Raw genomic sequence first — 19,159 nt, 5'->3', positions numbered from 1 at the left:
AGAGCTACCTATCTACAGACGAAGGATCAATTGTCCCTGCTGCTATCATAAGGCCTGCTATACATCTGTTACGTTTACTTCTGGATTCTTCATCCGCCCCGATCGCTTCAACCTTGCTACCATGGCCGACGAGCAAGATGCCCTGGATGCCCTTGAAAGAGAGGCCTCGGACTTCACCAAGGTGAGCAAAATTCAATCCCCAACCCGCCTAGCTCGAGACTGACTTATACAGGATGCAGAAATTGACCGTATTCGAAAAGCCTTCGTTCTAGATGCGTAAGTTCCGTTTACCTAGCATGATAAGCTAAAGGGTTAACTGTGTCGCCTCTACAGCTACTCCGTCCTCGATCTTCAACCCGGAGTGACAGAGAAGGATATCAAGTTACAATACCGCAAGAAATCGCTACTTATCCATCCCGATAAGACGAAGAACCCCGCCGCACCGGACGCGTTCGACCGATTGAAGAAAGCGCAGTCGGCGCTAATGGACGAGAAACAACGCACATATCTAGACGAATGTATTGCAGATGCCCGGCGGCTTCTCATTCGAGAACACAAATACACCTTGGACTCACCGGAGCTAAAGACCGAGGAATTCAAGAAGGAGTGGCGGCAAAAGACGGTGCACGTGCTGCTGGAAGAGGAAGCGCGGAGGCGAAGACAACAGAAGGCAAAACTACAAGAGGAAGGACGAGAGAGGCGCAAAGAGGAAGAGGAGCTTGAAGAGCGGAAACGGAAACGAGATTCGGACAAGGCATGGGAGGATACTCGTGATCAACGGATTGGCAGTTGGCGGGACTGGCAAAAGGGGCAGAAGGATGGCAGCAAGAAGAAGAAAAAGATGAAGGTTCTAGGGTGAAGAAGGCCTGTCGTAAGACACTCAGAGAGGATATACCATTACTGCAGACAGAAGGGCAAAGTCCTCAAGGCTCACGCGGACTATATAATTTACAAGCATTGTGATAAGGAAGCGGTCAGCGGTCGATTGCGGGGGCAGCGGGGCGTACCAGAACATTCTCTCGTCTCCTCACAACCACAGTCCCAGTCCCATCCCATCTCCGAGCTTCCTCTCCGATCCCCTCCTTCCCTCCACGATAAACCCCCGATCTCAAATGTCCGCTACCCTGGCATAACAATTGAACTCTCTTATTCCTCCTCGGCCCCTCTATCACACCCTCATTACTGTCCAACCGTCTCCCGAGATTCACTCGTTCATCTCTATCCATAACCCCTCACTCCATAAACCACCACCACCACCACACCACCATGTCAGAACAAACCGACTCATCGCGCGGAAGCTACCAACCCCAAGCCCTCCCCTTACAACACGCCACCTCTCTCACATCCATAATCACCGCCTGCCACACACGCGTCCACTCCTTCCTCTCCGAATACCACCCCGACGACAGCCTCCTGCACCGCGTCCAAATCCAAGTCCGCAAATCCCTCGATGTCATAGATAAAGCGATCAAAGAGTACACCCTCGACCAAATAGCTCTTTCCTACAACGGCGGAAAAGACTGCCTCGTCCTGCTCATCCTCTTCCTCGCGTCCCTAAACTCGCAGCTGCCCATCGACGAGACAAAACGCTCCTCCATCCCCGCAATGTATGTCGCCGAGGAAGACCCCTTCTCGGAAATGGAGGATTTCGTCGACTGGTCCAAGAAAGTCTACCACCTTGATCTGGCAAAATATACGAAGAGTGCATCGACGACATTGATGTCTGGGTTCGAGGATTACTTGAAGAAGAATCCCTCGGTTAAGGCTATCTTTGTCGGTATGCGGCGGACGGACCCGTATGGTGGGAATCTGAGGGATTTCAGCAAGACCGATCACGGCTGGCCGGATTTCATGCGCGTTCACCCGGTTCTCGAATGGCGGTATGCTGAGATCTGGGGGTTCTTGCGTCATTTACATCTGGAATACTGCTCTCTTTACGACCAGGGGTATTCCAGTCTCGGTGGCTTGTCAAATACCCGGAGGAACCCTACTCTACGGAAAAACGGCACGAATGAGTTCCAGCCCGCACATGTCTTGGTTGATGACGCGAAGGAGAGAGCCGGACGTGCCTGAACCTCCTTGGGGTTCCTGTTGCTTCAAGAATTTGACACCAGACGGACATCGTTCCTTGTGCTTTGACTCTTCATGTTCTACTATGATTCATAGATTCCATATACAGCCTGGCGTTTCGTTTGGACTTTGCCGATAGGCGGCTCTTGCACAGTATTCTTAATTAGGATTAGAGTTATCGCCTCCATGGTGAAAAGAAAGAGATACAATTAGACAGATCTTTCTACTGCTCTTTGATTTAATCCTATCCCCTTCGATGGCGGGCCTAAGGAGCGTCCTAACTGTTGTTATTACTTCCAACAAGAGCAACCGGGGCAGTCGATGATTAGCTTTGCTCAATGTGCCGCTTCGGCTTCCAATCGAATCTGTACTCATTGAGCAGTGGGATTACCGTCAACTATGAGCTAAGAAGACACGCTCACTGCGAGGATTTTCATTAGTGCTAGACTAAGCAGCATGTTGCTGGAAAGAAATCGAGAATACACCCTTGACAGATACAGAAGATAACAGCATCTTGCTTTTCCATCTTGGACCATCCTTCACACAAACTGGTTTACCACATGCGACTCCTGAATGAAATGATGTTGTGGTTCATCGAACCTGGGATGTTGTCAAGAAAATCAAGAACAGATACTCTCATACAGTTGTGAAAAGCTCAAGAAGTCCAGAACTGGTCGAGGAAGAGATAAAGGAAATGATAGGCGAGAAATAGGCGCGATCCGGAGACCTGTGGTAACACATGTAAGCTTTCAGGCGCAGCGCGCCCAAATGTTAGAAAGGATACGGTCGGTCAATCAATGTTTCCTTCGTTGTCAGGTTCCAAGTTGTCTCGTGTCTCTACCCCTTCGTGCTCTCTGAAAAGAAATGCACGGCAATGAATACATGAACGAACTGAAGGGGGAGACCAGCGGCATTCGAGCAGCTGAACGACCAGTGGGCAGCGTGACGCTGATTTAGATCACGGAGCGTGGAGAGTTCACGATGATCTCCCTGCGCGAAGACATTGGAGACAGAGACCCAGCTTTGATGTTCTCCTTGTGAGGGCTAGACCTCTCAGAACGAGCTTCGGCACGGGGAGTGCTCGGAAGGGCAGTCTTGGAAGAACCGCCAGAAACGTTGTCTGTCCAAGTGTTGCGGTTGGAAAATCCAAGCCGTCCGCGGTACAAGGGGGTGCTGTCAACAGGCACGGGGCTATTCTTAGAAGACCACGAGTTGTATCGCATGTTGCCGACTGGATTCTTCGCCAACGGAACCCTGCTTGACTCGTCAGCAACGTTGACGCCGTACAGAGGATGAAACACTTACGATGGTGAAATTGAAGTAGCCGGGGTCCAGCTGGAGCCCACGCCGACCGGAGACACATAGCTCACCTGAGAAGTAGGGCTGAGATGTGAAACTGTCTGTTGGAGACGATGAAGAGAGGGGGAAGGAGTCGAGCCCTGAACCACTTCCACCGAGTAGTTGTACTCTCCGGCGCGGTATGCACGGCGCTCGTTGCTCTGCTGTTTGAGCAATTTCTGCGCTTTGGTATCAGCAAATCGAAGAAGTAGTTTCACACCATCCTCCGCAACGTTGTTGTGATACTCCGTTAGGACCTTCTCGGCGATATCGCGAGTTTCGAACCTAACATAATCAGAAGTGTAGTGCGGATCGACAGCAGGGAACTCACCGAGCGAACCCAACCTCCTTGCTCACCCCAGTCTTCTCATCGCGGCTGATCTTCTCAGATACAACGCGGTACGGTTCAAAATGTCGACGAAGGTCCTTGGGAAGGGTGTTAATCGGTGGTCGAAAAGAAGAGCGACAAACTTACAGCCTCCGTCCAATCGATGGGGATGTTAGTGCAATAGATGTTGGTCGAAGTCCTGTCTTCGAGATCCTTCAGACGGGAGTTACGGGACTTCTATTCTTAGTTAACACGGAGGCCAGCCACGAGGCATGAGATGTGTTACATACCTGAGCAAAGCTGGCCTGATAGCCAAGATAGAAGAAGCCCCGAATGCAGTTCTCGCAGGACTCGAAGTTGTAGTACTGGACAAAACCGAACCTAACGAGACACTTAGCCGGCTGCAGGTCAATGGCAAGCTGAGAGAGCAATAGGTGGCGTACCCTTTGCAGAAACCAGTGTCAAGATCAACGATCGCTTTGCACCGATCAATCTTACCGAAGCGAGAGGCGTATGCATGCAGCATCTCGTCAGTGGTCTCCGGAAGGAAGCCTCGAATGTAGACGTTTGTTATACCCTCCCGATTCTCGAGACACTTGGCAAGGGTCAAGTCGGTAGGATTGGTCCACATGGCGGGCACGGCTCTGGGAATAGCAGGCTCCTGCTGGACCAAGCTCTCAAGATCCTGAAGTATGTAACCGCTGGGGCCCTTCATCATTTGGAGCTGCAGGTTGGTCTGGCCTCCCTGAGGATAGTTGTTCATTGGATAGTTGGACAATCCGGAGCCGTCAATACCGGGCATGCCACCAAAGTACTCACTCTGATTGCTGCCATCAGACACCGAAGGTCCGGCTACCTTCTGCTCATCGCTACCAGTCCAATGGTTTCGCTTTTGGCCTGTCGGGTCCTGCATGTCGCAGTTCATCAGGTAGGGGAAAGGATAACCCTGCATGGCCGCGGGAAGACAACCAGGCGCGAGGCCTGGATAAACAGCATTCGGTAGATACGGCATCTGGGCCATCTGATCGTGTCCGGGAAGCGAAGCCCCGGGAAATGGGGCGACAGGTGAGACAGGAGGAAGGCCTCCGAAGACACTGCCATTTGGAAGGAGAACGAGTTGGTTGTTGTAAGGGCGAGGAGGGCCAGCAAGCTCCAATGGCGGGGGCATAGCAACTGGTAAGCCTCCCTTGAGCGTGTTGTACTTGCCACCAGGACCTCTGTTCTGAATGTTCAAGCCATTGAAGAGGGAAGCCAGGTCCGGACGATTGCCCTGCTGGTGATTCTGGGTGTAAGCACCGCGGTTATTGTGAGTGAACTGCCCGGTGTGGCCAGCCTGGGCTGGACCAGCGTCGGGAGCGGTCTGCTGCTGGGCTTGAGCAGGCATCGTTGGGAGTCTAGGGTAACAGTTCTACTGTGACTGTCAGCACTCTATACACACATAGAAATCAAAAGTCGGCAACACATTGGTTCTGCATGGCGAGGGAGAGCATATGTGCGAGGAATTGTGCAACATGGAAGACAAGTAACCAAAAAGTATAGACGGGCCCCAAATCCCAAGAGGCGGAACAGGTTAGCTCACCGCAACGATAGAAGCTCAACACTGGCGATACACAGGCAAGCAGGAAGAGGCTGGACGAACTAATTAGAGCGTGACTAGTCACACGGAGAATCCCAGAGCACTTACATGAATTGTTGAGATGGAGAAAGGCTATAACAGCACAAAAGTCGATGGAATTCGGAGGCGAACGAACGTCGACAGAAGACCGAGCCTTCAGGACAGTGCAATAAGGCGATAAGGTTGTGAGTTAACTACCAACAGTGAACCAGTAGCGAGCTCGAGGATTTGGGAGATGAGATAGCTAAAAGACACGATGGGATGATGAAGCTGATGAAAGATGAGAAAGAAGAAGAGAGAGGACGAGGGAAACACCACCAGAATGGGGAAAATTCGGTTTGAGGAGGAGGGGGCAGAAAGGAGAGGTCTAGAAGGAAGGAATCATCGCGGGATGAGGGAGAGGAAGGTGAGGATATAGAACTACCATAAGCGGAAGGTACAGAGCATCAGACACCTCCAGAATGACTGGAGGAGAAACAGCGTAAAAGAAATAATGTGTAAACAGGTGATAAGAGGTAAAGAGTTTGTTAACAATAGAAAGAAATTCGTTGGTGTTTATCAGGTCTCGGCGCTGCGATGAGATGCTGTTTCATAAAACCATCTTTACAAGTGTGACAGGCGATGAAGAACACTAGAGATTGGAAGCTGGGTCATAAAGAGAGCTAGCTTGGTAGGCTTGTGGTGGTTCCTCCAACAACAGGGCCCACCAGAAGGTTCTCATCACCATTGAGCAGGGTGAACCGCTAGAAGTGTAGGAGTCAATTGGGGCCTATCTAGAGTTCAGTATCAGGTACGATGGAAGATAGTTCTAGACAAACGAGTCGGATAGGGATATCAAGACCCAAGAAGGAAGGTCAAAAGGAAAGAGAAGTACCCTGAAGCAAGAACGCCAGAAGTGAGCCCTAATATGCTATCATTGCGGGGGTGACTGGTCCTGCAGCCACTTGTACACGACGGAGAAGTCCTTGCCCCGATGTTCCGCCTCCACCACATTGTATATAACGCGAGCTACCTCAGCCAACGCCAATGGGGTTGAAGACTCTTTGGCGGCAGTGAGCGCTAATCGGAGGTCCTTGTGCATGAGACTGACCCCGAAGCCACCTTCATAATCGCGGGAAGCCGGCGCGCCCTCAACAACACCAGGGACGGGGTTGTTAACCTCCATAGGCCAGCACCGACCCGTCGAGGTGTTGATCAAGTCAGCCAAAGCTTTAGGGTCAAGACCCCAACGCATCCCTAAATTCATGGCTTCAGCTGTCGCAATGTTGTTAATGGCTAGAATATAGTTGTTCGCAAGCTTAGCCGATACTCCTGTTCCTGCTGCGCCCATATGCCACGCCTTTTTTCCCATGAGGAGCAGAATAGCTTTAACGCGGTCCACTAATTCTCCCGTCTGCGACGATGCCCCGAACATGAAAGAAAGCGTGCCAGCGCGAGCACCCACAACTCCTCCGGAGACCGGCGCATCGACAAATCGTCCTTGCGATGTTGAGTGGATTGCATTCGCAACTTCTTTGGAAGACGCAGGGTCAATTGTCGAAGTATCAATAAACACTCTCTCCTTATCAAGGGTGGGGAGAGGTCCTTGGCGTAGCATAGAATGAAAGACGTCCTTGACATGCTGGGGTTCCGGAAGGCTGGTAAGGATGACGTTCTATAATGACAACATAATTAGAACTTACACCTTACAAGTAACGAGCCGCACTCAGCCTACCGATTTCTCTGCAAGATCCCTCGCGCTCTCTGCCACAATAACTTTGGGCAAGGTATTACCCGTGCCAGCACCCTTAGCAGTCTCATTAGCCTCTCTGAGGAAGCGGGCTGTCGATTCCTCGTTCACATCACGAATGAGCAGTGTGTCTGTGGGGGAAATTTTCGCGTGTAGGTTTTTGGCCATGTTGTAGCCTGTCAAAACTGTTGTTAGCGCAATTCAAGTACCTCGACAGACCCAGGAACCACCGAATTGGCGGCGGGTGAAGTATAAGCAAAGGGGTATATACCCATTTGTCCCAGGCCGATAAACCCCCATGTGTCATCGCGTCGTAAACTGGTTGAGAAGGTTCTTGTTGTGCGAGGTGTCAATTGAAGAACGCGGGCAATTGAGTGGTATGACTTGGTCGGCATACCCCTCCGCGAAAGGGGAGCGAAGGAACACGGGCTGGTCATTGTCACCCACAGACGAGCGACAAGCGGTATGATAACAAATATTTTCTAGCTAGTATAAGTATGGGGAAAGAAAGAGAAGAATGTGAAGAATCGGAAGTTGGATGGTGGAGGAAGGCATGGGGTAGTTGAACCCCGCAACGTAATCAGCCGCCAGGAGGCCCGAGGAAGACGTAGGTAGTTGTGCCTGGGGACTATCGCCGTGGCTTTCCGAGGCTATCCATCCGGGGGTGGAGGGGGAGAGCTCAAGCTTACAGCCCGAGGGTTCAAGGGTGGCCCGCCGGCGGTCGCCCACCGCAAGCACCACTAACGACGATCGAGTCTCCAACTCTCCAGCGCTCGCGCCATGCGGGGAAATCCTGAAGCGGGAAAGTTAGGCACAGCCGCACAGGGCTCGGGCGGAGGATCGGAGGATCCTCAGCGTGTCACGTGTCACATGTCTCCATGCCAATGATGCCATCATGCATTTACCTACCTAGTGGTAGGTACTGCGTATACATCTAGGTTAAGGTGGGCATTTAACGAGTTGAAAAATAATATATTGATCTAAATATGTCCATATACACACAGATAATGCAAAACAATATTGTCAGCTCGTATGAGACGCTAAATCGTGGACAAATATGGGTATGAAACTATGTATAATTCCAAGGGTGATTGATTTCCATGAAACGCCGAGATAGCACAGCCAAATCCCGCTGAGAAGAAGAGGAGGAGATATGCAAAGTCTAAAGAAAGAGAAATGCAGCCGATAGTCCAGCAATCGGCACGGCATTATCCGGGCGAAGTTGGATTGCTTGTCGGGCCCGCAAGATATTCCGCCGGCACTTTCGGCACTCTGGGTGAGTTTGCCGTCTGGGCGAGGGCTCGGTGTTGCGCTCGAACGAACTCACGCTGCCGCTCCTTATCCCTGCCTGCCGCTGCACCGCCGGTCAGCCGTCGCATGCCACTTCGAATCATAGATTCGAGTGAGGACGATCCCTCTGTTGCACTACGCGGTTGATTCGTCAACGAAGGCACCGGATGTTTGCTAACTGTCAGCCTTTCGTCAAAATCATATATCCCACCATCCTCAATTTCATCATCAGAAAAGAAGGCGGGTTCGTGAGCTCCGATTGGCGGAGTAGAAAATTGTGGGGGAGCCGTAGCCGGTGGGAACACATGATTGACGGGCGAGGTAACAGATCGGATATGAGACACGGGGCGCAGCGTTTGAGTGGACGTTTGAGGAGTCGATGTGCTAGAAGAATGCATCCCCACGCTGTCAAAGCGCATATTAGTAGGGCGAGAATCGACTAGACCGTTGTGAAAGGATGAGGTTGAGGCAGTTCGAGCGAGGGACTTGCGCAAAATGGGAGCAGTTTGTTGGTCATAGATACTCGCATTGGCATCCACATAACTGCCTGCGAATCCACGTAAAGTCATGTTTGATAGAGGATCAAGGTTGGGGTGTGATGTTTCCGTTTCCTCGAAGAAGTCATCGAGGCTGTCCAGTTTCTGCACAATATCGCCCATGTTGCCATCTGTCTGCGTCTCAATCGACTGCATGGTGTCGGCACGCATGGGGAAAAAGTTGTCGGTATATTCGTCTACATGGAACTCGACTTCCGGAGGTACCGTCTCCTGTGGCTCCATGCGATCGACTTCGGCACAGGTGTAGAAGACTGCGTGAACATTTTGGCGTGTAATACCCGACTGGGCTGCCGGCATTGGAATAGACCATCCTGTAGGTTCTGGTATACCGTACAGACTCTGAATCCGTTCGTATTCCTTCCGAACTGCCCTTGACGAGGTCGATGAGGCCATACTCATGCGGATATGATGACGCTCCATTGGGTTCCCCGAAACAGTCATGATATTGTCCAGGACTTCCAATGCTTGCGAGCAAAGGTCTGTTTGAAGAAGGCGCAGAAGGGGCGATATCAGATCAGGGCCATGGCTAGTCACCTCCGGGCGCCGCATATCAAGCTCTGGGATCACCGCGCATAATATCTTCATAACCTTCAGACGGAACCAGTCAGTTGCATTTGTAAGCAGTCCCAAGAGGAATGTCAAGCTGTGCACGTCTTGTTGCGGGAAGTAGTAAGATCGGACCTCCGTGACAATATGGTTCAAGAAGTCATTCTCTGCCTTGTATTGCCCATTCGCAAACCCTAAGAGGGAAGCCGCAAGACGAGGACACCCCTCGCCCTCAGCTACACGAGCTAGTAAGGTTGCACGAGCCAATGTTTTCGAATCATCCACGTTCGGATCAAACTGACGAAGGAAATGAGATAGGTTCGCTAAGATGGCAAATAGAAGCCTGCTGCTATCCCCAATGAGCTCATTATTTGGAAGAGCACTCAAGCGATGTAGAATGTCCAGCGTGCGGTTCAATGACTCTGAACTCTTTAATCCCTTGTAAACCAGTTCTTGAATTCCATCGAAACCCCCCTCCCATTTTGGAGGTTGGCCTTTGAGGAGTTCTGCGACCACCATGGGGTCACTCAAATCGACTCTGTCCATGAACTTCTCAAGCATTCCAATACTCTCAATGAACTCCGTCTCGTGTATGGTGTTCAAGCAAGCACATGTTGTCCAAAACAGCTGCGGGTAGCGTAGCAGATCTGCGGGTGAACGCGAACTGATGATGACTTTGAGTGTTGTGAGTATTTCCATCGAGAATGTCCTGTAATCAGCCTCCTCGTCTGCGATAGTGTTTGATAGCCGAGCCAGCATGTCTGCAAGCATCCGAGAGTCGAGTGATGTAGATATACAGCGGAACACTTGGAAGGAACGGCAAGCTAAATGCCGCACTGGACAAGATGTGGCCCAATTCAGTGCCTCTTTTGCCCAGAGGTTGGCTATCCCTTCGTATGTCAGACTGAAAAAGTTGACAACTTGGTGAGTCACGCTAGCCATTGATGGTGGGACACGTCTATCATCCTCAGTATCCTCCTTGTCGTGGTTGTCTTCATACTCCCAGACCACCTTCGGGTCACTATTGCGAATGCGATCAACAAAATCTTCGATCAACTGCCTGTTGCCGGCTGGTTCACCATCTTCGATCTTGGCAGAGATCAATTCATGGATGAGATGAACAAGCATTTCTCTAGCTTGTTCTTGCACCGTAAGTGTATAGTGGTCCCAGAGGATGATGACCACATGCAAGAGCTTCACCACATCCGGAAGAGAGAGACTAACTGGAGCAACCATGAGATCCACCAGGAAGATGAGGGCAACTTGACCTAGAGAAAGGCCGGACTGCTTATTTCCAACAGGGAGCACGGTTCCGAGGTCAGCAACATACGGGAGATTCTTGATATCTGGCGGTGCTGGCGTGATATCTTTCCGCTCTTGTACCATGTTCTTCGGACCAACATGCATCAAGAAAAACTCAATCACCTTCGACCCAGCAGGAGTTCCTGAGAGGAAGACCACGACCTGCTTGGCATATTCCACAAAGTTTTGCTCCTTGCGCTCTAAACAGAGGCTAATCACGAAGTCCAGCACTAATTGCACATTGCCCCCGTGTGGTCCGGTAGCCAACGCCTGCCACAAAGCTTGAACTTCGTTCGGAAGAATAGTGCTAGAGCGTATAGTAACTTCAAAAAGGTTGGCGAGTAGCATGTATGACTTGGCCGTGGGACCACCATTGGGATCAACCTGTAACTCTATTGTCTGTACCCAAGGAAGAATAGCTGCGACCATATTCCGCTGGCTATCCGGGCGCAAGTTCCTGAAATGCAAAGAGAATTCGGAGAAGAGAGTGAAAGCGAGTTCGGAATGCTGTTGGGCGAGACGCTTCGAGGTTTCGAACTGAGCCAACTTGTAAACTGCAGTGGTCTTGTCGGAAATACTAATATCAAAGTCCTGTAGCCTCGAGTTCTTCTGTTCGCGTTCCTCAAGAATGCGGAGCAGCTTAGCTGACTTCATTCTAATTTCTCGCTTGGAGCTGCCCAGAGTTACCAGAACAGCGCCCAGAATCCGCCAGAAACCTAATGGATAGTCAGGGTGCTCTATGAGGACCTCGGTCACTACTTCAAAGTAGCTCTCCAGAGCCTTTGGTCGCTCTGTCACGTAACACATCTCGATTGATCGTTCAAGCAAGTACGAGTGCTCTTTGTTGTGAACGATCAAGCTCTTGAGTGCACGACGGCCGATAGCATGCCATTTATCGCTCACGGCGTTGAATATGATGTCGATCCATGATAGCATTCGCCCAACGTCGAACTGAAGTACTGAACCGCTCTCCGTGGTTATACTTATTGGGCCCGCCTGTTACAGGTTAGCGTTTATGAAGGTGCTAAGTATTTCGTCACTTACGCATAGAGATGCCATTGCTCCAAGAGATGCACCTCGAAGATTCTTCTTCTCAATTTCCATGGCTGCAGCGGTGCCTCGTAGTTCTCCTGCCGCTTCCTGGCGCTGGGCAAAAGCAAGTTTACGCATGTTCTCCTCGCGCTGAGATATTTGTGCTTGGTTCGGGGAATATCCACACCAATCTTCCATAAGAGAAAACGCAGATTTGCGTGCTTCGAATGGGATCCATCGAGATGGATCCTTGGTACGATTGACGCCCTCAAATAGTTCTTCCATTAGGCCGCAGTAGTGGTAACGCAAACTTTGAAACTCCCAATCATTCTGAACCTCCGCATCACTGAGAAATATTCGTAGGTCCTTGGCGTAGGTCACGAGGTTGTTGACGATCCAGTCGTCGTTGTATACTTCGGGCTCTTTCAAGAATTTCGATGTTAGTTTGTACACGTGGGTCACCTCTGTCCGTAATCGATCTGTCTTGCGGCTTCGGCGGGGGCTGCTGGGTGTTCGGTGGTGCGTTCCAATCCGGATCTTTGCTTCCTCGTTGCAGGTCGTGACTGCATACTGCAGTGATTCAAGTAGTGTTCGGTAGAGGTTCTTGTTGATAGACCCTAGCGCAACAACTATTGCATTTCGAATTGATGCACGTTCGGCCGAAAGCAATGGAATCACGAACGCAAAGAGGCTTCGAGCGGATCCAATCTTATCAGATGACTGGGAGCCCTTCGACGACTTTCTTGCATGTTGAGCGTTAGCCAGCTGACTTTGAGATTGAGCACCGACGCTATTTAGGGTCGTGCACGCCATGACAAGATACAGCTTCCACTGCTCAATTAGAATCTCCGCTGTTGTGTTGTTTCTAGCCAGTGAGCGCGCCTGCGCGGCATCGACTGGAGTATACTGAGGATGCTGCGGACTCTCAGCAAGGGCAGTGATAGCCCGGTGCATGTGTACAAGTCTCGTGCAGACACTTTCTCGCCCAAGTGTGACGGCGAAAGGGCAAGTTTCGAAACTTATACGGATGATGTTCGGGAATACCTTCGACCACAGAGTAGAGTCATAAGATACCTCACTGCTGCAAAGCTCAATCAAGGTATTGTGAGAGGCGCTTCTGCGTTTCCCTTTTTGGATACGGCTTCGTTCCGCCACAGTCAAATGTTCATCATTGACGTCTAAGATTTGCTGAGAATCGGCTTCGAGTATCCTGATTATCCTGGTGTTTTCTTTGCCAAGGGCACTGTCAAACTCTGTGGTGAGCCGGAGAACAGTGATGGCGAATGACCGAACCCTGCGTGATTGAGAACAGAGGAAGAACAAGCCACGAGACTCAATCTCGTCAACTTGGGCTAGAACGTTGGAGAGATCAAGATGTAAGGCGCGGCTCCCGGAGCCTTTCTCAGCAGAGTCTACTGTAGTGCCTTTGGTTTTCTGCTTGATTTCTTCAATCCAGATCTGCAAAAGCTCAACATAAAGCCGCAAAGTAGACTCAATGTGACCAGGCCCGAGCAACCCTTCGTCAGACATTGTGGAATATCTCTCATCAAAGTTGAAGATAAATCTTGCAAATCCCATAGTTACTTGCTGGGCATGCGACTGCCGCGCGATTGCTTTGAGTGACTCGGCTGATGAGTGTGCAATGTTGGACTGTACATGGGCAGTTCCTGTGCAGAGCAAATTGATCAACGGGTTAAAAGGAATATGATCAGATAAGCAGCGAGGCAATGCCTGAACAGCAACATGAAGCAGATCGTAGAACGCCTGTCTTTGGTCCAGAGCGTTGAGGTGATCATCACGTCGTCCAAAACTGAAAGCTTCCGTGATAGGGGTCTTGGGGGTGGTTCCACCAAATTTCTCATCTAGGGCAGCCTGGCCCCCAAATGTATTATCACACAAGATCGTGATGTTGCCCAAAATCTCGCAAAATCGAATATAATGGTCCCGAATGTTGTCACTAAGCAGTGCGATGTTAACAGGGACTGAAGCGTCTTGATCTGATGTGACCGAATTGCTAGTAAGCCTTGGGTCCATAAAGTACTGAGATCGGAACAAGTGTGTCGAGGATGAGAAATCGGTAAAAGGGTTCGGAATGGAGCCAGAAGGAACAGGAGGGCAAAGCTGATCGCAATTTTCAAGGTCTGTAACGATGGCAAGGAAGGATCGGATGCCGATGACCATCTTCTCCGGTTCCATTTGCTCGATCCTCATGTCCCTTCCAGATGATGTGAAGTAATCTGAGTTAATCATGGGGAAGATTATGTTGCGAAAACAGACATCTGGATGCTTGAACCCTATCATTCTGACCAAATGAATTAGAGGTTCCGCTACTGCGGGGTCAGTACTGAGATACGTCCTTTTACCTGCCGGTAGCGCTATCTTGGCTACTTCTTCGACCTTCCGCAGAGTTACTGTGGGAGAATCTGAGTAACGAAAAAAGTAGGTCCACACCAAGCGGCAGATGGCTTGGAGAGCTGGACCTCTGGCAGGGCGATCTTTCAATCGAGGAGGCAGAGATTGAATGATCGAGAGCCATTGGGAGGAGAAGCTCTCCCTCGAAGACAAGCACAAGAGCAAAACCTGAAGCGGGAACGCTGCAGGCCAATGTCGAGGCTTGGTCAACATATGCGGAAGGCGAGAATGTACGAGGTCAAGAAACTCTTTCCACTTGGGCAAGGACAGATCGCAGGTGGGGCTGGCTGCCACGGGAAGTAACAGCCTTTCGAAGATATTGCAGTACGTCTGCTTAATACGTTGGCCATGGGCGTTGACAAAGAGACGGGCCAATGCTCGCATAAAGTCGCATGATCTTGGCCACTTCTCAGGTGTCGTACGAATACGGATATGTTGTAATCCCGAGAGAAGGAGCTCTGATTTGGCGTCTCCCTCTTTAGACGGCCCTCTAGCACCTTCATCCTTCTGGTAGCGTTCAAGTTCAGTCAAAAAGCGACTTGTGACGCTTGTAAACTTTTCCTCACTTATGATTCCGAGAAGTTGCGAATAAATCCTCCAATTAGCCATTCGGAGAGGCGAAGCAGCGATCTGGTCGGGGTCGACTGTCTTTAGTTGACCAAAAACTATATCTTCCAGACGATCGGCCATGTCGATAGTGATAGCCTCAAGACTGCTCTGATTGAAAACCTCAATCAGAACTCTGCAGACCAGATAGACAGATACGGTTGCTCGTCTTTCAGTCAGAACTATGTCGTCGTGTCGGGAGAGGAGCGAGTTCTGCGAATGATCTGACTGTGACATTGCATCAGTAATGACCTGGGTAGGCTCAGTGTTGCGGCGAATAAGCAAGCCATTTTCGGCAGTAGGCTTTGACTATAATAGAGCAAAGGTGGTAAGCTCGCGCTCCAATCGAGAGACGTGAATGCAACCTACATGGTTCGCTGCCTGCTTGGCTCCGAGGACAGCATCGCCTTTGGCCTTCCGCCAGAACATAATAGTATCAATCAAGGGTTTGGGTTTCTGGCGAGCAATATGGCCCAATGCAGATATCAATTGATCGAATTTCGGATCCGCGCCAGGCCCGCACACATCTTCTACCGGAGTATCGGATTCTCCCAGCTTCATAATAGCTTGATTGATCTTGTTGTCCGCTTGGCCGACAAACTTGTGAACCTGTCAGGTATTGCATGGGTAAATTCCGGTTCAAGTATAAACTTACGGAGTTGAACAAATGGTGCAACGCATATTCGCCGACAGTCTTTGACTCTGCTGGGAGATTCCTGGAGTGCGAGCGACTGTGAGATCGATCTCGCCATGGTTTCCCTTGGGAATTCATTCTCCTGTGTGCCACACTGACTGGGCTAGCACCATTCGGCACATCATCGGTATCTCGGTCCTCAATTGTACTCAGCATCCCTTGTACATTGTGGTTCGCCGGCCCATTTCCGGATGAGCTTTGATGACTTGAAAGCATCTCAGTGTGTTCCAGCCTCCCGATTCCTGCGATGTCTTGTTCGGCGCCGCCGCTGCGGCTGAGGCTCGCAATGAGTTCCGGACTCAGAGGGCTCGTGGACGTGGTAGAAGCGGCAAAGCTAGGATTTCGGGAGTGTTGGATTCCATGGACGATGGAGGTCTGTCGGTGGTGTCCATAGGAGTTGGATGGTCTGCGTTCCAGCGGGGCATCGTTTCCAGGACTCGGGCGCACAGATGATGTTTCAGGACTCTTGGAGTGTGAGTGGCCGCGGCGATTGTTTTGAGGCTGGAGGGTGGCAGGGGCTAGCGCGGACGGATCAAGTGGTCTTCCTCTAACGGCGGAGGTTTCCCGACTATGGACAGTGGACGATGGAGTGCTTCTTGTAACTAGACGCTCTGGTGGAGATGCGAGGTTATGGTGCGACGTTGAGATCGGGTCGTCGGGTACGAGGGGCATTGGCGAGGACTGGATGGGGCCAGCTTTGAGGGAAGGATGGGAAGCCACTACACAAACATGCGGTCAGAGTAATGCTGCTTCGCGCGCGAGATTCTTTTCCAGCAGTTCGAGGGAGGAAGTCGGCTTGGGGGGTTGGAAAGTCGTATGCAGGGAGCAGTGGGGGCAGACGGGAGAGCAAACGGTCGGGGGTCACGTACTGTTGCACCTAGGGAACTGCGTCCTGCAGCTCAGGCTTTCATTGCTTAGCAGTGCTGGCAACTCCAAGAGCTAGTACCGGATATGAGCAAACGCGTCGACTGCTCATTCTGGTCCCATAATTCAAGGAGGTGGCGTGGAGAAAAGGCGGACAATTCATAGCAAAAGCAAGCTCACTTTTCTTTCAGTAGCGGTTGAGGCTGTCGTTCGTGACTGGCACTGAGCACGAGCCACCTCAGCTTAGCTATTCTTCCCATTAACTCCGGCCCCCTGTTAGGCACCATGGCGAGTTTTTATTTCGCTCGGAAGCTTTCTATCAATTTCCACCATCTTATGATTTTGATTGGTCCTCTACATACTAAAGAGCGCCTGGTTCAGCTTGAAATAATTATCTTATGGTGTAGCTTGTGCTCGACAGTACTGGTTCCTGGGAAATATATACTGACAACCAGTAGCTTGTGAGACAACACGAGACAGGGGCCCATAGAACCTGTATCTACAATTTCCAGCACATAAAACAGTCAAATGGTCTAGGTTGCCCTCAGAATACGGAATATTCAGTTTACATATCCCTAGAATCCCCGAAATAATCAATAATGTGCTCTAAGTATCAGTTTCAGTGACCCTACCAAAGAAATCAAGAGTTACAAAGCTGTCTACCTCTGAGGGTCACAAGTTGGAACTCAAATGGAAACTACTGGAACCGAAGCTTGAGTTATTGATTGCCTTGTTCGCATTAGAACTGTACAACACAGCTTGAGGATATGCTTGTGACAGCCAAGGATACACAGCAGGAATTATACTGTTATTTCTATGTTGAGCAGGGGGTTGGATATGAGATACTAGCAGTCGCACCATCTACATCTCTCGGACCATTTTCTCGCAGTGACTGAATGTGATCCGCTTGAAGGGGCTTTCTAGCCTATCCTCCGATTTGTATATAGCCCTTGAGCGATGCTATCACGCGTCTCTCTCATTCGCCCTCTTCCGAGCTCTCAAGCCTATACAGTGCCCCAACGCGAGAAAAGCCTCGACAGCCTATGTACATACCAACCAACCTCGTGTTGTCTGGGCGTTTGTATTCTCTGTGGCCTATAGAACCATGGCGATGGCCTTCGCCAGGTGCTTTATCATTAATCCAGAAGTCCCTCCAGCCAGATGATTTCCCAGACGAGTTGACTGAGCCAAGGCTGATTCTTTCATAAACAGGCTGTGCTTCTCTATTCGTGTGTTCAAGCTCAAACTCAAGGAGTCTCAGATCATTCTCTTCGCCAGCAGCTGACAAGCCAACGATAGTAGCGCCTCGGGCAAGACGAATTAGTTGACGGTCGCCCGAATCGAAGTAACCAACCCTTGCGCTTGCGCCTGTCGTATAGACAAAAACAAGTCCGATGATCGCCTTGTCGTGAAAGTAGGCTTCGACTGTGACAATTGTTTCCCCAGACTCGCTGCCATTAGCACTGTTGCGCTCGAAGTAGAGTTTTTGTATTTGATCGAACGGCGGGGGGTCTTTTGGCACCAGTATCAAAGCTTCCTGGCGACTTTTATTCGCAGCAACGACTGCTCGGACATGGTCGGAAGATGCATTCATTATCCAAGAGATGGCAGTTAGTTTCTCGTCAGGCGTGCTTCGGTATTGTTGTCGCAGTTCCATTGGAAGGGGAAGGTGGGAGCCGATTGATGATCGAAATTTTACCTGGCGGTCGTGAGATGTTTTAATGTCTATGGCCACGATTTGACCCATTTCCATTCCCGGAATCCCCGAAGAATATCCCACCGGCGTGGACCAGAATGTGAGTGCTTCAATCTCTTCATCCAAACCCAGCTCAAAGACCTGGTCATGTTCGGTCATCCATTGCCCTACTATGCCGGGGCTTTGAAGGCTATAGTACTCGAACTTCAGTCCGGTTATAGTATGGAGGTATCTGGAGCGGCTCTTCATTCCTGTAGATACCTGAATTCTTCGAATGTTCTTCAATGACGCAAATGTCTGGTAATTATCCTGGTGTGTGCTTATGAACTGGGCAGAGACCTGATCGTAACGAAGTTCCTGGCCAGGCACCCGATTATCCTCAGAAAAGACTTTGCCAAGTGAGGCAGGGTGTTTATCACTCTGTTGGGACTGGATCCCGATCTGTAAAAACCTTGAACGACGTTCGTACTCCTGGCTTTGTTCAGCTGGCGAGCGGTTGTGAGCGGGGCAAGGCATACCTACCCGTAGATGGGAAATAAACCCTGTAATGGTATAGTTGGGCGACGGGATTGGTATAGGCCTAGTTTCTGCATCGAGCAGAGAGAGAGGAGCAATAGTAGCGTATCGTCCGTAGTTTGTTGAGACCTAGACCAGAGTGAGTCACAATACAAGTTTTTTGAGGATACTTGAACTAACTTGCCAGCAACCTATATCGACTGAGGGGTGATGTTCCAGGATGTTGAGTCCATCAATGCGCTCTCCCTCCGGACCATTGATAAAAAAAGATATTCCGCAGTCACTAGTGGAGCCGCAAAGCAATGAGCTTCCGTCAGAGTAGGTAGCCTCTATTCCAACAAGAGGATTAGAAGTGGACGTCATATAGAAAACAAGTCTTGTTAAGGACTCAAGACGCCAACCTGTGCTGCCACCAAAGTCGAAATTGATCAATGGATTAAACGACCGAGAAGGTCTAGGAGGTAAGAGAGCACTGAATTGTAGGCCCTGGTGAGCGGGTATAGAAGGCATCCACAGGTGAGACTGGACACGAGAGTAGTCCATCGAGTTATCAGGCACCGAGGC

The 19,159-nt window shown here is 50.4% G+C and overlaps 5 protein-coding genes across 5 annotated transcripts; 2 read left to right on the top strand and 3 right to left on the bottom strand.

The window, feature by feature from the left end:
- Positions 1-121: 121 nt before the first annotated feature.
- On the top strand, positions 122-859 carry BJY04DRAFT_213411 (J domain-containing protein; the record flags this gene model as incomplete). The annotated part of the gene is made up of 3 exons (XM_073714876.1): positions 122-181; positions 233-276; positions 334-859. 3 exons carry the CDS (start codon positions 122-124, stop codon positions 857-859), a joined length of 630 nt encoding a protein of 209 aa, XP_073576466.1.
- A 204-nt stretch (positions 860-1,063) lies between these two features.
- On the top strand, positions 1,064-2,151 carry BJY04DRAFT_76076 (FAD synthase). The gene has a single exon (XM_073721015.1). The coding sequence runs from the start codon at positions 1,267-1,269 to the stop codon at positions 2,071-2,073; it is 807 nt and encodes a 268-aa protein (XP_073576465.1). The 5' UTR covers positions 1,064-1,266; the 3' UTR covers positions 2,074-2,151.
- A 429-nt stretch (positions 2,152-2,580) lies between these two features.
- Positions 2,581-5,211, bottom strand: BJY04DRAFT_228454 (putative RNA binding protein MSSP-2; the record flags this gene model as incomplete). Its single annotated transcript, XM_073718844.1, has 7 exons — positions 2,581-3,324; positions 3,376-3,693; positions 3,740-3,834; positions 3,884-3,973; positions 4,027-4,117; positions 4,180-5,107; positions 5,199-5,211. The coding sequence occupies 7 exons, from the start codon at positions 5,209-5,211 to the stop codon at positions 3,024-3,026; spliced, it is 1,836 nt and encodes a 611-aa protein (XP_073576464.1). The 3' UTR covers positions 2,581-3,023.
- Positions 5,212-6,097: 886 nt separating this feature from the next.
- Positions 6,098-7,648, bottom strand: BJY04DRAFT_76051 (NAD(P)-dependent oxidoreductase). Its single transcript, XM_073721014.1, has 3 exons — positions 7,352-7,648; positions 7,066-7,256; positions 6,098-7,005 (listed from the first exon to the last, which is right to left on the bottom strand). Exons 1-3 carry the CDS (start codon positions 7,515-7,517, stop codon positions 6,265-6,267), a joined length of 1,098 nt encoding a protein of 365 aa, XP_073576463.1. The 5' UTR covers positions 7,518-7,648; the 3' UTR covers positions 6,098-6,264.
- A 640-nt stretch (positions 7,649-8,288) lies between these two features.
- Positions 8,289-18,595, bottom strand: BJY04DRAFT_213407 (putative cell morphogenesis protein (PAG1); the record flags this gene model as incomplete). Its single annotated transcript, XM_073714875.1, has 5 exons — positions 8,289-11,771; positions 11,820-15,134; positions 15,195-15,425; positions 15,481-16,238; positions 17,437-18,595. 5 exons carry the CDS (start codon positions 18,593-18,595, stop codon positions 8,289-8,291), a joined length of 8,946 nt encoding a protein of 2,981 aa, XP_073576462.1.
- Between the last annotated feature and the right edge of the window lie 564 nt (positions 18,596-19,159).

Source organism: Aspergillus karnatakaensis (assembly GCF_047715665.1).
Source record: "Aspergillus karnatakaensis strain CBS 102800 unplaced genomic scaffold BJY04scaffold_3, whole genome shotgun sequence".
Lineage (NCBI taxonomy): Eukaryota > Fungi > Ascomycota > Eurotiomycetes > Eurotiales > Aspergillaceae > Aspergillus > Aspergillus karnatakaensis.
The sequence above is the reverse complement of the archived record's forward strand: the minus strand, read 5'-3'. Positions and strand labels throughout refer to the sequence as shown.